At 45.5% G+C, this 13,220-nt stretch overlaps 1 protein-coding gene across 1 annotated transcript; it reads left to right on the top strand.

The window, feature by feature from the left end:
- Positions 1–9,081: 9,081 nt before the first annotated feature.
- Positions 9,082–12,948, top strand: LOC133833063 (uncharacterized). The gene is made up of 2 exons (XM_062263321.1): positions 9,082–9,115; positions 12,611–12,948. The coding sequence occupies exons 1-2, from the start codon at positions 9,082–9,084 to the stop codon at positions 12,946–12,948; spliced, it is 372 nt and encodes a 123-aa protein (XP_062119305.1).
- Positions 12,949–13,220: the final 272 nt, after the last annotated feature.

Below are 13,220 nucleotides of genomic sequence, written 5' to 3'. Positions count from 1 at the left end.
CAGTTGATGTGTTGATTGAAGTTTAAACCCAGTTTTATAATAAAGGTTTGTGTATATTGTTCATATTATCATCATGTGATATATGAGTTTTTCATGTCTTTTGGCTTCAGACTATTATTTTGGGCTATTTAAACTTCTACCCTTGTTTCGATAATGTCATAGTATTTATTAAATCGTTTGAATATATATAATATTCAATTGTGATGCATTTACATATTGGGTGCTTATTACGTGTGATATACGAGAAGCTTCAGGGAATTGGTTTGAATAATCATATATGATCATATTTGATTTGATTTGGCATGTATATGGTTTTAGATTTAAAAAAAAAAAAAATTGTTTCTGACGGTCGTTTATATCATATATGTTAACAAATTATTTTAATTATATATATATTACAATAAAGATAACAGTTTTTTTAATATGTATTGTTATCCAATAAATTAGCATTGATGACGTGGCAAGTAATCCCTGACACGTGGCTGACACCTGGAAGCGTCTGCTAGAATATCGACCAGAAGGCACAGTAGAAGCAGGGTAAGCCCGTCTTACCCACGACCAGTCTGGTCGATGGTTCCGTGGACAAAGCAATATTTATGGGAAGATCTTTGTAATCCCGAATTTATCTCACTCAATCTCCTGAGTACCCGATTATTCAGGGGAGAGTATCTGTAACAATCTTTTGTAACCCCCCTTGAACCTATAAATAGCAAGAGATAGCTCAAGGGAGGGACTTTTAGCTTTTGAATCATTCGAAACTATAGTAATTCTCCTAGTAAACTTGTATTGTTCTTCAGAGGTTGGTGAAACTCATTGAACCCTAGTTTTTTGATCACTCTTCCGATTCTTATATCAATATTAGTCTAAGTGGACGTAGGTCATTACCAGATCCTGGGGCCGAACCACTATAAAAATTCTTGTGTGATTTACTGTTTTTGCCATACGTTCTTCTCTATACATTCATCCACATCAATCACATTTTGACTCCGTGTCAGTTGGCCAAATCTTGGGTCAACATTCTGGTGCTTTCATTGAGAGATTGATTTACTGCTGTTAAGAAAAGTAATGGCGAAAGCAGGAAGGAAGACTGGGCCGGCGACCGCCGCTGCACCGTCAGACCCGCCACCTCCTCCTCCTTCAGCAAGCATGGCGGAAGATGAGCCGCAACTGGACTTTTAAGAGGAGGAAATGGACGATGCGACGCTGAAGAGTACTCTGGGCGCGTTGCAGGAAGAGCTGGCTAATCTGAGGGCCAGTCAGGAGACTGCCGCTGAAGTTATGGCGCGACAGCAGCAGGAGATTGAATGGTAGCGCGCGGAATTGAGAGAAAGGCAGGCGGAGGTTGACCGCCGCCAGAGCGAAGCCATGGCAGCCCTTGAGGCAGCCTTGCTGTTGGCTAGAAATCAGGCTGCACCTGCCTCGCAGCCTGACAAACCGGTGAATGGGCCACCCCAGAGGGGTCCTAATCCGAGCCCACCGATTCAGCCTTCGAGTCCGCAAAGGCTCGAGCAGCCTCAGATGCCCCATGACGATGTCCCACAGGATCCTGAGGCGCAGCCACCATCCCAAGCTGCTCGGGGTAATCCCTCGCAACAGAGGCAGAATAGGGCCGAGCATCAGCCTCGCAGCCCTAGACGCCATAGGGATGATGGGCCGAACTTACCGAACAGAGGTCAGTACCCTCCTGGCAACAGGAGAGACTCAGAGTTAGGCTCTGCGGTCCGAGGCCCCCCACGACACGATGGTGCACGGGGACACCACGACTAGCGCAGACCACCCTCTAACGCTCGGGATGGTTCAGCCAGGGACGGGCATCGAGGGAACAGTCGATCTCACCATAGCCAGTCGAGGTTCAGAGATGGCCACAGATACAATGAGGCTGACTCAGGCAAGGGAAATGCTGGTGAGAGGAATAGAGAAAGAGGTAAAAGCAGGAGCCAAGTACCTCAAGATGACCAACCAAATAGACAGGATGCTGGGGGGCAGCCTAGACAAAATAATGTCTTCAACTGGCTCGGTGGTAGCGAGCAGCAAAGAAGAGAAGAGGACCTGAGAGATGTACTCAATGATCGTCGCGAGAAGCACGGCGAGAACGTCCCCCCAGCAACAGAGCCTACTGCGATTCCTATCGCAGTGCAGGCCCAGATAGACGCACTCAACCAGGCTGTTCAGCAGCTGGTCGGAGGAAGGACTTCTTACATCGACCACGATAGGAGGAAAGGCACTCCTTTCGTCCAAAGGATAACTAACGACGAAACTCCCAGCAAATTCAAGATGCCTACGCTCCCAAACTTTGATGGATATGGGGACCTAGTCTCGCATGTGAATAAGTTTGAGATTCAGATGGACATTCAAAAAGTGTCCGAAGACGCTCGTTGCAGGATCTTCCCTGCAACACTTTCTGAAGCAGCGCAGGAGTAGTTCTTTAAGTTCCCGCCTGCAAGCATAGTTTCCTGGGAAATGTTCGTAAGGGAGTTCTACGAACAGTTCTACGCGGGTCGTGTGCACCCAACCGAAGCAAACCAACTAGTCGAAATTCGCCAGCAGGATGGAGAGTCAGTGAAGGATTACGTCCAGCGCTTTATGCGAGCGGCAGCTGGAGCAAAAACTGTAGGAGACGAAGGCAAGATGATGGCCATTACCGCAGGGGTTAAACGTTGCTCTCCCCTCTAGAAAAGTCTCTGAAAGGAAGGAGTTAGAACAACCCAGGAGTTCTTGGACCGAGCTGATCGCTATATCAAGCTCGAAGAGGCCATTGCTGATGATGGAAAGCCCTCGAACAAGGGTAAGAAGGCCGCCGAGCCCGCCAAAGCCGCCAATGGTTCCAAACCTAATGGCAACGGCAAAGGCAACGGAAACGACAACGGTAGTGGCAAGAATGGTGGAAAACGGCCGTATAACGAGCCTTCCACCTCCGACAACAAACGAGCCAAGGGTAATCGTTATGAACCTAGGTTCACTAACTACACTGCCCTTGTTGAGTCTCGGGGAAAGGTTTACCAAGCCACAAGCTCTAGTGTGCCTTACAAGAAACCTGGACCCATTCGAAAGGACATTTCGAAAAGAGACACTACCAAGTTCTGTCGTTACCATAACGACTACGGACATGACACTAATGAGTGCAACCAGTTAAAAGACGAAATCGAGTTCCTTATTAGACAAGGACACTTGAGAAGATACATACAGGCCTCGGGAAATTCCCAACGAGAAGCTCCAGGTGGCAACGAGCAGGCGTCCACACGCCAACGCTCGCCACCATTACAACCTGCCCCCGTGGCTGGAACACTTTTAACCATCTGTGGAGGCCCGCACCTCGCGGGAAATAGCGGAAAGGCCAGAGAACGATATGCTCGGACTCTGCGCCATGACCAGGACATTGAGATGATGACTGTGGAGGACCGTGCACCAAAAAAGGCTCGGTCAGAAGAAGGTGAGATAACCTTCTCTGATGGCGATGCCCAACACGTCCGGTTCCCACATTTCGATCCACTGGTCGTGGACATCCAGATGGCCAATATGATGGTAAAGAGGGTACTAGTCGATACAGGAAGTTCAGTGAACATCCTGTATAAGTCAACACTGGAACGCATGAAATTTTCCGTAAAGGACTTGGAGCCCTGCAATCAGACGATATATGGCTTCTCTGGAGAAGGACTCGCCCCAGCCGGAATGATCAAACTTCCGGTAATGACGGGTACAGCGCCTGCAACAAGGACATTACTCGCCACTTTTGTAGTGGTCGATTGTCCTTCGGCGTACAATGCCGTTATCGGAAGGCCCATACTGGTTGATCTACGGGCCGTCATCTCTATGTGGCACCTAGCCATGAAGTTCCCAACAGACGCGGGGGTAGGACGCGTTTTAGGGAACCAAAGGGAAGCCAGGGAGTGCTACAACGCCTCGATCACGAAGGCAAAAAATGGAATGTCAAGGAGCACTACCCCAGACCAATTGCAGATGGTGGTAGATACACAAGCCCAATCAGGTGGTGAAGTCACCAAATAGGGTGTTGCCCAAAGTGAGGATGGAGATTTGGATCCTCGCTTTGGGGATTTTGAAGAGAATGTTGGACCCGTCGAGGACCTGGAGGAGGTCCAAATCGACGAAGAAGACCCGACCAGAGTCGTGAAGGTTGGGAAAAACTTAGAACCTACCACGAAGCATGCACTGGTGGAATTCTTGCGAAGGAACTAGGAAGTTTTCGCCTGGTCGCACAAAGACATGGTGGGGATAGATCCTGCGGTGATCAGCCATGTCTTGAACATAGATAAGACTTTTCCACCCGTGCAACAAAAAAGAAGGCTGCTCGATAAAGATAGATCAAGAGCCTTGAAAGAAGAAGTCGAAAGACTTAAGGAGAATGGGTTTATCAGGGTGGTGTTTTATCCATCGTGGGTCTCAAATCCGGTGCTGGTCCCCAAGCCTAACGGCAAGTGGCGGACCTGTGTGGATTTTACAGACCTCAATAAAGCCTGCCCAAAAGACTGCTTCCCACTCCCAAGAATCGACCAGCTGGTCGATGCGACTGCAGGACATGAGATCCTCTCGTTCATGGATGCATATTCGGGCTACAACCAGATTAGCATGCATCCCCCTAACGAGGATCACACCAGCTTTCGGACCGATACGAGCTTATACTGTTACAAAGTCATGCCCTTCGGACTGAAAAACGCAGGTGCGACTTACCAACGGCTAGTCAACCACGTGTTTAAGGAGCTGATCGGTGCAAACATGGAGGTGTATGTGGATGACATGCTGGTAAAGTCTAAAAAGGCAGAAGGACATGTGAGGGATCTACAAGAGTGCTTTGATGTGTTAAACAAGTACCAGATGAAGTTGAATCCCCTCAAATGTTCCTTTGGAGTCAGATCAGGGAAGTTTTTGGGGTTTATAGTAAATTCAAGGGGAATCGAGGCCAACCTTGACAAGATAAAAGCCCTGATCGACATGAAGTCACCGGAGAAGATCATGGATGTACAAAGTTTGACCGGAAGGATCGCTTCCCTGAGTAGATTCATCTCAAAATCAACTGACAAATGTGTCCCTTTCTTCAATCTACTCAGGGGCAATAAAAAGTTTGAATGGGCGGGAGATTGCGAGCAAGCATTCCAGGCCTTGAAAGCTCATATGGCGCAACCTCCCATCTTGTCAAAACCAATCGAAGGAGAAACTTTGTTTATTTATCTGGCGATTACTGAAGTTGCTGCTAGTGCGGTACTTGTATGGGAAGAAGAAGGCGTACAGAAAGCAGTCTACTATGTCAGCAAGAGGCTAATCGGTGCAGAATTAAGATATCCGCCAATCGAACGGTTAGCATATTGCTTAATACTAGCCTCCAGGAAGTTGTGTCCTTACTTCCAAGCCCATCCTATCACAGTTCTAACCGACTAGCCCCTTCGGCAAGTCCTCCAAAAACCTGAGGCGGCTGGGCGATTATTAAAATGGGCAGTCGAACTAGGGTAGTTCGATATAACTTATTCACCACGAGCAGCAATAAAGGGACAAGTCTTGGCCGATCTTGTTGCGGAGTTCACTGAACTCCCAGACAGTGAGCAGTGCGAACAACCTGATGCGCCCATGCCTCAAGACAAAACTCCTTCGTGGAAGCTATTCACGGATGGTTCATCCAACGAATCCCACGCTGGAGCGGGAGTGATATTGATAACGCCGGAAGGGCATCGATTTCACTGCGCAATCAGGTTCGACTTCACCGCGTCGAGTAATGAAGCGGAATACGAAGCACTCCTCGCTGGATTAAGAATGGACAAAGATATGAGCATAAAGACACTTGATATTTACAGTGACTCACAGCTAGTCGTGAATCAAGTCCTGGGAGAATATCAAGCACGAGGCTTAAAGATGATGGCCTACCTGAATAAAACGAAAGATTTGCTAGCCCAGTTTACAAAGTACACCCTCCAGCAAATTCCGCGAGACCAGAATTCGAATGCAGACGCCCTGGCTAAACTCGCGAGCGCAAAAGATGCAGACATCTTGAACATAGTTCAAGTAGAAAGACTGAATAAGCCGAGCATAGAAGCAGCCGAAGCCAATATGGAGATTCGTCTAGAAGATACATGGATGGCGCCTTACTTGGAGTATCTGACGAATGGTACACTGCCAGCAGATAGAAACAAAGCCAGAACTCTGCAAAGGCGAGCCGCTAGGTACATACTAGTTGATGGTGTTATGTACCGAAGAGGATATTCGATGCCACTACTCAGGTGCGTTACACTAGAAAAAGCTAAGGAACTCATGAAGGAGGTGCATGAAGGCTTCTGCGGGGATCACGCTGGGGGGCAAAGTTTGGCGAAAAAGATTCTAAGGCAAGGCTACTTCTGGCTTACAATGAACTAGGATTCGATGGAGTATGTACGAAGATGCGACAAATGTCCAAGGTTCTCCAAGATTCCACGGGCAGCTCCGAATGAACTAAAAAAGATGCAGAGCCTGTGGCCTTTCGCAATATGGGGGATAGATTTGATTGGATCCCTGCCTACAGGGAAAGGCGAAGTAAAATACGCAGTTGTGGCAGTTGATTACTTCACCAAATGGGTCGAAGCTGAACCACTCGCAACCATCACAACCAAGAAAGTTCTTGACTTCGTCATTAAGAACATTGTGTGCTGGTATGGTTTGCCCAGGAAGATAGTTTCAGACAACGGGACCCAGTTTGACAGTGACTTATTCACCGATTTTTGTGAAAGGCATGGAGTTATTAAAAGCTTTTCTTCAGTCGCACACCCCCAAGCGAATGGGCAAGTCGAAGCCGTGAACAAAACTCTTAAAGACACCCTGAAGAAAAGACTTGAAGAAGCTAAAGGAGCGTGGCCAGAGCAGCTGCCTGAAGTCCTATGGTCGTATAGAACGTCCCACCGAACAGCGACAGGACATACCCCATTTTCCTTGGCCTATGGATATGAGGCCATGTTGCCTGTCGAGTTAGATCCCCCCTCACATTGGCGCTTAACTTACGACCAAAATCAGAACAGCCAGCTAATGATGGACTCCCTAGACACAATCGACGAGATGCGAGAGAAATCTCAACTCCGAGTTGCTGCTTACCAGCAAAAAGTCGCCCGGTACTTTAACTCCAAAGTTAAAGAAAGAAAATTCAACGTCGGTGACTTAGTGCTACGACGAGTTTTCTTAAATACCCGCGACCCCACTGCTGGAGTGCTCGGACCTAATTGGGAAGGACCTTACCAGATTGAAGAAGTCCTTCACCCAGGCACATACAAACTTGCACGCTTAAACAGAGATCTCGTTCCACGTTACTGGAATCGAGAACACCTGCGCAAGTATTATCAATAAACAGTCCTTTTTAAAGGGACTGGCTTGTGTAAAGATTTTCAATTTTTTACAAGTTTTGCAAAGAGGGTTAGCCACGCTGTCTGGCTAACTGCTCGTATATGTAAGGTTCTATTATAGAATCACTCGTAAAGACATGTTTAGTCCATTTTTAATACGAGATTATAAGGGACTGTGCGCAGCCAGTCATTCTTGCCAACCATTGTGAATTTACATTTGCAAGTATTTGTTCATTACGTGTGTTGTTTTGCTGTATTACAAGTATCATTTTTTTTTGTACGAACAGGAATGTTCGAACAGGCCACGGTCAAGGCAAGTGACCAAGGACCTAAAGCTCCTCGATCACTTGGGGGGCATATAAGGCACATCGATAGCGAAGCATACTCGCAAGGTATGTAAACACATGAACAAAATGAGTGAAAGCATGCTACAGTACTTAGAGTATTTTTCAAAATTTATGTTTTGTTAAATCATGCCAAAGTGCTATGCTAAATTCGGTCATACGGACAAGTGTTATAAATAGAGATATTATAGCATCAAGAACTGTTCAAGTAAAAGAAAAAAGATTTACTGCCCGTGCAGCAAAGTTTAAAAAGAAACTATTGTCTTTACATCACGACCCGTAGGTCGTATATCCAAAAAGAAAGAAAAAATATAAGAGAAAATTTTAAGAGGCATTCGGGGCCGGAGGGTCCTGGGCAGCATCCTGGTTGGTCGCGTCCTCGACAACTTCTTCTTCTTCACCAGCGACGCTTGGAGAGGCGGGGATTGCAGCTCTTACCTCCTCTTCGGCCAGTTGGGTAGCGCATCGAGCCAACTCCACAGTTCTGACTTCCTCTGAAAGGTAGCTAAAGTCAGCATCCTGATTGTGTTTCCAGAAATTGTAGAAACATCGGAGTGTCGTCCTCTTGTACTTTTCCAGATTCTTGGAGTTGTCAAGCTCCAACCGCTTCACCTTGCCCCCGAGAGTGACAATAGCCTCCTCCTTGGACTTGAGTGTCTCTCCCAAATGCTTGATCTCGCGAAGGTGGGTTTGATTGGACTCTCGATACTGCTGCCTCAACTTCACCGCGACATCTTTTGCGGCTTCAGCCTCTGATAGTTTGGTCACCGCAGCATCCCTTTCTCGGACCATGGCCTCCAACTCCTTAGCATGCCGAGCCTCAGCAGCCGAAAGCTCCTCGGCCGCCTTCACCTGATACCTCTCGATGGCCTTTGCCTTAGCCTAATCGAGGTAAGCCTGGGCGCGGGTACGAGCAGTAGTGGCAGACAGCAAGGCCTGTAAATAAAGCAAAAAGAAGTTAGAACTTATCATGAGGACTAAAAGACTAAAGCTTGAAATACAAAGAAGTACTTACGCTGGAGATTTCGTTCAGAGTCCTGTTTAGGATCTGATCGACGGGCATGTCTTCAGCTTCGACCATTGCACCTCTAACACGGTCGCTTTTGCCGATGCGATCGAGACGATCCCTGGTAGATCGAATGGCACGGCTCATAAGTTTGGCCCCAAGAGCTTCTTCACGAGTAGGCTGCTCTCTGGCAGGCGCGGCTGGAGGATTCGACGGGGCAGGGGTAGTCTGCTGCTCGGAAAGAACTGGAGGAGGGGTAGAAGTTTGCCCTGTTGGCGCAGGATTTTGCCCAGTTGGCGCGTCCTGAGGAAGGTCTTCTATTCGACCCTTCTTGGCTGGAGGGCCTCGGCTGGATTCACCAGTTCTCTTCTTAGGCTTCCGTTGGAGTTGAGGAACCTCCTCTTCATCCTCAGCCTGGTACATGTCGAAGATGTTGGGAGTAGACATATCTGCATGTAGGTAAACACAGCAAGTTAATAAGAAAATAGGTAGGTGAAAGTATGTTATACAACTGAAAGGAGGTAACAAAGTAAATACCCGAGCTACAACTATTGGTCGCTACACTATTGACTCTATTAGTCATATACTCATTATCTGACATGAAGAAGTCTGGCCCTAGATTTGGAGCATATGTAAAGTTACCATCCCCGTCAAACAAGTGACAGGGAATTGGCAAACCATTTAAAAGCGAAATAAATTTACCATTATCGTCAGAAGATTCACCCAAGTCAACAATAGGCTCTTTGGCCTTTTCTTTCCCCTTGCCTTAGGGAGCAGAATGCTTTTCTGCGGAAGGGCTACCCATGGGTTCCCTGATTGTAACCCCCGTTGGCCTCCTCTGGGGAGGAGGCACAGGAGGTTGCTGCTCGGGAATCCCCTCGGCAGCGGCTTCGTCCACCACGGACCCTCTATTTTCATGGCGAGGAGCCAGGAGGCCAGACAACCTCAAGTTTGTTTCAGTTATCAGGGTCTTGACACTTTTTGCTACGTCAGACGTCCTGGCCAGAGTGTTGGACCTCAACACCATGTCTGGTGTTGGGGTCGGACGTAACCAAGGGCCTGAAAAAACAGATTACAGTCTGAGAAAAATGAAAGAAGACACCCCAGGTTAAAGTATCGACCAGTCAAAGGCAAGTTCTTACCTCCTCGTGCGAAGGCCAAATTGTTGCTGGTTATGTCTGGAGTAAGGAAATACTCCTTATTGTAGTGCCCCACGTTTGATATATGGGTAGTGTCACTCAGGAACGTCCGGCTGGTCTCCTGGTGGCAGAAGTGGAAGAAGCCCGTCCCGTTGTGCTGTGGCTTAGATTTGAGGTCAAAAAGATAGTTGACCTCGTGGGGCGAAGGTTCTGGCCATTTGTTAAGTTTATACAGGATATAGAGTGCGGCCAGCATCCTATATCCATTTGGAGTTATTTGGAAGGGGGCGACACCAAAATAATTGGCCACCCCCACAAAAAAGGGATGAAGAGGAAGGTAAGCTCCCGCCTCAATGTGATACCGGGACCAGGCGCTGTTCGCACCTCCTAGGAGGTTAGCCCTCTGGTCTGCGGTAGGGCGTATAATAGTAACCCCCATGAGGGGGAATTTCCTGAAGCAGTTAGCGACCATTCGAGGGGTCACTAGACTGGCTGGGGAAGTATACCACTCGACATCAGGCGGATTCCGATGGCGAGGGCGGGCCCTAGTTTGGATATTAGGGTCAGGAACGAGATTTTCTCGACCACTGGTCGAGGGAACCCTAGCCTGCGAATCAGGCTGGGCAGGAGAATTTGGGTTGCTTTCGGACTCAGGTCTTTTCTTGCCAGTAGACTTGGAGCGGGCCATTGAAGAGGAAGGATGGGGTCTGGAAGAGGATCGCGAGAAAGGAATCTCGTGGACACGTTCAACTGGTTGTTCTTCTCCCTCGAGCAGCTGGGCGAGAAGGTCGTCGTCGATGGGTCTTTCACCTCCCCACAAATCTGGCATTAAAGTCTGCAAACAGAAGAATGGGGAGGTGAGGATGTAAAACTTTAAAAAGCTTTTTAGAATAACGCTGATTGAGTATAAAAGTTAGGCTTTTATACAACAACATTCTAACAAAAAGCTAAATCTTTCTACACGAACAGTTTGAAAAACGGATCAAAGGGTGAAAGTAAAAAGTTTTTCTAGGAAAGCTTTTTCAACTCCCCTTAGGGCGGGAAAAATTTATTTTTCTACTGGCTTAAAGATCGAATTTTTACTTCGATTTTACGTCCTAAAAAGCATGATCCTGGATTTTAAACTAACTCGTAACTCTACTTTGCCTACAAAACCTTCTGTCTACAAGCACCTTAAACCAGAAACAGAAAAACTTAAATAGTCCACCATCAGAAGCATGCACCACGAGAAATTAGAAGCATGGGATTTTGAAAACTTACCAAGAAGAGTGATCGTGGAGGTGGAAGAAAGGTCTTCGGAGATCAAGGAGCTCACGGTCTGAGTCTTGGAAGTGCAGGAAAACGGTCTCTGGAGAAGTCTAAAGCTCTGGTTTTTAGGGTTTTTCTGCAAAAACAATGGCGTGCGTAAAAAGAAAAGGGAGGCTTCGACGGTCTTATATAAGTTTGTCTCTGATATTAAAAAAGTGTAATCATTAGTTTTCCTTTTTCAAAGTATGGGGAAACAGGATGGCCGTCGAAATCATTTCTGGGGAACTGAAAAGGCATGATTAGACAGAAGTGGGTTGCTTTTTTCAAGAACACACGAAGAGTTCTGACACGTCAGGTGGGGTTACCGAAGAGTCGTTCGTTCAAAAGTTTATTTACTGTTCGTAGTAAATAAACTTTGGGGGGCAAATGTTATCCAATAAATTAGCATTGATGACGTGGCACGTAATCCCTGACACGTGGCTGACACCTGGAAGCGTCTGCTAGAGTATCGACCAGAAGGCACAGTAGAAGCAGGGTAAGCCCGTCTTACCCACGACTAGTCTGGTCGATGGTTCCGTGGACAAAGCAATATTTATGGGAAGATCTTTGTAATCTCGAATTTATCTCACTCAATCTCCTGAGTACCCGATTATTCAGGGGAGAATATCTGTAACAATCTTTTGTAACCCCCCTTGAGCCTATAAATAGCAAGAGATAGCTCAAGGGAGGGACTTTTAGCTTTTGAATCATTCGAAACTATAGTAATTCTCCTAGTAAACTTGTATTGTTCTTCAGAGGTTGGTGAAACTCATTGAACCCTAGTTCTTTGATCACTCTTCCGATTCTTATATCAATATTAGTCTAAGTGGACGTAGGTCATTACCAGATCCTGGGGCCGAACCACTATAAAAATTCTTGTGTGATTTACTGTTTTTGCCATACGTTCTTCTCTATACATTCATCCACATCAATCACATTTTGACTCCGTGTCAGTTGGCCAAATCTTGGGTCAACATGTATATACATGGTACGACTCTTTTTATTTTTGTAAATATATATTATACAATGTTGTTAATATATATACATTTAAGTGACAATAAAATTCAAATTTTGGTTTTGAATTTTATCAAGAATATCTAATATTTTAAAATAATTAATTGAAACAAAATATCACCAAAGTGATCTCTTTTGTGTAGATTAATTTAATTAAAATATCAAGATAATTGTGTGTATGTATTTCATGCATTTATTAACTGACCCAAATGTGAGTTAATATTTGGCTAAATTTCATTCATACCCGTGGTGATAAATGTGTGACAATTGTAAAGTATCTTGTGTGAGCAATATGTTAATCCAAAGATTGATTTATTGTTTGACATAATATATTGTCAATGTTTGATTGCTACAACAAGAGTACTACTTACAGTTAATATTAATGTCCAAAGACTTAATATTAATGGTGTGCCTGGTAACTTGAGATGGGATTAAACAATTTTTGAATTTATTATTTGATTATCCATATTGATGTGAGCTTATTTTGTTTGTTTTGTTTTATATATTCAGCTAGTTCATCTTCTGCTGCCTCAATATCTGCTAATATTAATTATATTCCTATGCTTAATGAGACCAATTTCAAGGATTGGAAAATGAACTTACTAATAGTTCTGAGATGTATGGATTTAGATCATGCATTAAGGGATGAACAACCTGCACCTCTCACTGAGGAAAGCACTCGTGATGAGAAAACGGATTTTGAGAGGTGGGATCATTCAAATCGCATGAGTTTAATGATTATGAAACACAACATCCCAGAAGCCTTTTGGGGCACAGAATCTGAAGGGATTACTAAGGCCAAGAATTTCCTTGAACAAATTGAGGAGCGTTTTGCTAAAAACGATTAGGTTGAAATGACAACACTTCTTGATTCTTTGATGACCCTGAAGTATAAGGGTCAAGGAAATATAAGGGAGTACATTATGGAAATGCAACATATTGTCTCAAGACTTAGGACACTTAAGATTGAGCTTTCTGATGATGCGCTTGTACTTTTGGTTTTGTTAACACTTCTTGCACAGTTTAACCAATTTAAAATTAGTTACAATTGTCAAAAGGATAAATGGACTCTCAATGAGCTCATTTCTCATTGTGGCAAGAGGAAGAAAGGTTGAAAAAG

The sequence above is a fragment of the Humulus lupulus genome, chromosome 4 (genome assembly GCF_963169125.1).
Source record: "Humulus lupulus chromosome 4, drHumLupu1.1, whole genome shotgun sequence".
Lineage (NCBI taxonomy): Eukaryota > Viridiplantae > Streptophyta > Magnoliopsida > Rosales > Cannabaceae > Humulus > Humulus lupulus.
The sequence above is the reverse complement of the archived record's forward strand: the minus strand, read 5'-3'. Positions and strand labels throughout refer to the sequence as shown.

What these genes read in the sequence shown, in the direction of transcription:
- LOC133833063 (XM_062263321.1), top strand. Translation starts at nt 9,082, where the DNA reads ATGTCGAAGATGTTGGGAGTAGACATATCTGCAT. An exon ending in GGGAGTAGACATATCTGCAT is followed by an intron (nt 9,116 to 12,610) that starts GTAGGTAAACAC and finishes TTATATATTCAG; the next exon opens with CTAGTTCATCTTCTGCTGCC.